The 1,995-nt window shown below is 47.7% G+C and overlaps 1 protein-coding gene across 1 annotated transcript in view; it reads right to left on the reverse strand.

Annotated features, from left to right (window-relative positions):
* The window catches only part of LOC132137472 (serine/threonine-protein kinase SIK3 homolog), a 14,248-nt gene extending 12,259 nt beyond the window's left edge, over positions 1-1,989 (reverse strand). Inside the window, exons 1-5 of the mRNA XM_059547489.1 lie at positions 1,870-1,989; positions 1,356-1,421; positions 1,075-1,184; positions 366-516; positions 120-272 (exon numbers count right to left, since the gene is read on the reverse strand). Of these exons, the coding sequence (XP_059403472.1) occupies positions 120-272; positions 366-516; positions 1,075-1,184; positions 1,356-1,406 (465 nt within the window). The 5' untranslated portion in view covers positions 1,407-1,421; positions 1,870-1,989. The remainder of the gene's footprint in view (positions 1-119; positions 273-365; positions 517-1,074; positions 1,185-1,355; positions 1,422-1,869) is intronic.
* Between the last annotated feature and the right edge of the window lie 6 nt (positions 1,990-1,995).

A 1,995-nucleotide genomic window follows, 5' to 3' on the forward strand; every position in this document is an offset into this window, starting at 1 on the left:
TGATCACTATATCTCATTATGTTATGCGTCACCTGTTCTTTATTTAATGTACGCTTGAATAAATCGGTCATGAAAACAGTTTAAATGTCTATTTCAACAACAAACGGTGATGGTCTCACCGGGCAGGTGACCAGCGGCGACTGACCGCGCGGTCTCTTCAACAGCTGCTGCGCGTGAAGCTGAATGTTGGCTCCTCCATCAGACGCCCGGCGGCCCAGAGGACCCATGCCATTCAGCAGCTGCAGGGTGGGCGGCTGCAGGAGAGACTGTTCCTGCACACATCAGGTGATCTCAGCGTCAGCCGGTGTCCCAGCTGATGTGTGTGTGTGTGTGTGTGTGTGTGTGTGTGTGTGTGTGTGCTTTACCTTGTACTCCAGCTGCTGTGTGGGCTGCAGGTTCGGGGTCTGCATCAGATGCATCTGTGCCAGGGTGGGCACCAGCGGAGGGAAGGGCGGCTGAGGGGCCACACGCGGAAACCCAGGAGCCAGTTTCTGAAGATCCTCCTGAAGCTCAGCCCTGACAAACACACACAACATCAGTGCTGGAGTACGGTGGGAGGGGTCTAAAGTGAACTGCGAAAAACTTGGTTTGGGTGGGAGGAGCCTAAGTAAGGTGGGAGGAGTTTGTAGTGAATTTGGAGGGTTTTGGGTTAGGTGGGAGGAGGTTAATTTGCAGTGACTTGAGTTAAGTTTGAGCAGTTCTGAATGAACTGTTTAGACTGAAATAGGAGGGACTTAAAGCAAGTGGATTTAGTTAGAGTGAAGTGGGAGGGACTTGATTAAACGGGAGGAGTTTAGAGGGAACCGGGAGGAACTTGAGTTAAATGTGAGGAGTGAACTGGGAGAGACGAGTAAAATGGGAGACATTTAGAGTAAATTAAGAGGGGCTTGAGTTAGGTAGGAGGAGTTTAATGTGGGAGGGACTTGAAATAGATGAGTTGAGTTTAGTGTGAACTGGGAGGGACTTAAGAGTCAACTGGGAGAGGTTTAAAGTAAACTGGGTGGGACTTGTGGTAGGTAGGAGTGGTTTAGTGAATAGGGAGGGGCTTTAGACACTGGTTGGGATGTGTGGTACCTGGGGTCGGGAACGCCCACAGTGTGACGTCTCATGGACAGGTATCGGGCCATCGCTTCTGGACTAGGCTCTTCTCCCTCATCACTGTCCAGAGCCATCGTCCCGTCCGTCTGAAACACACACACACACACACACACACACACACACACACACACACACACAGGGTCAAGAACAATCCATCCTGCATCCTCACACTCATTCACTGTAAATCAGTCCATTCGATTTATGATTTATTCTCACTGATTGTGAGAGCAGAGAGCTGAAAGCAGGATGACGCTCACCTCGACGATCTGATTCTCGGGGTTTATGAGCTGAACCTGTGGAACCGTCATAACACTACTCTGATCCTGCTGGACACACACACACACACACACGAGATGAAGCAGATCAGTCAGCTCCACGCTGATGGACTAGAATATGTCTATACAGTTCTTAAGTTTTAGTTAATTATTTTAGTACTTAAACTAAAAGGCTGCTTTGGGAACTAGCTTAAAATAAAATATAACATACTTTATTTTTATTTTAAGTAATACATTTTTTCCTAATTTTTAGTTAATGATAATAACCCTAGTGAAAGTGGCGCCTTGATTATTATAAACTAGATTTTCATCTTTTTGTTTTTAATTGAACATTTTAAATATAATCCAAACCAGAATCCTCTCACAACCCCACGATCCTCTTCCTCTAGAATCATCGTTAGCTCGGCTTCAACACAGGATGTAAATGAGGCACTCGGGAGCTCATGCATATTCCTCTCATCAGGAATCAAAGGTTGCTAACGGTAACAGCACACACCTGCACGGTGTTGAGCGGGTAAAGGGGGCGGGGCGTGGGCGGAGCCACACACAGGTTCTTGTGCCGCTTGAGTTTGTCAGACAGCAGGCTGTAGGTGGCGCTGTAGTGATCGTATGCGTCCGTGTG

The sequence above is a fragment of the Carassius carassius genome, unplaced genomic scaffold (genome assembly GCF_963082965.1).
Source record: "Carassius carassius unplaced genomic scaffold, fCarCar2.1 SCAFFOLD_88, whole genome shotgun sequence".
Taxonomy (NCBI): Eukaryota; Metazoa; Chordata; class Actinopteri; order Cypriniformes; family Cyprinidae; genus Carassius; species Carassius carassius.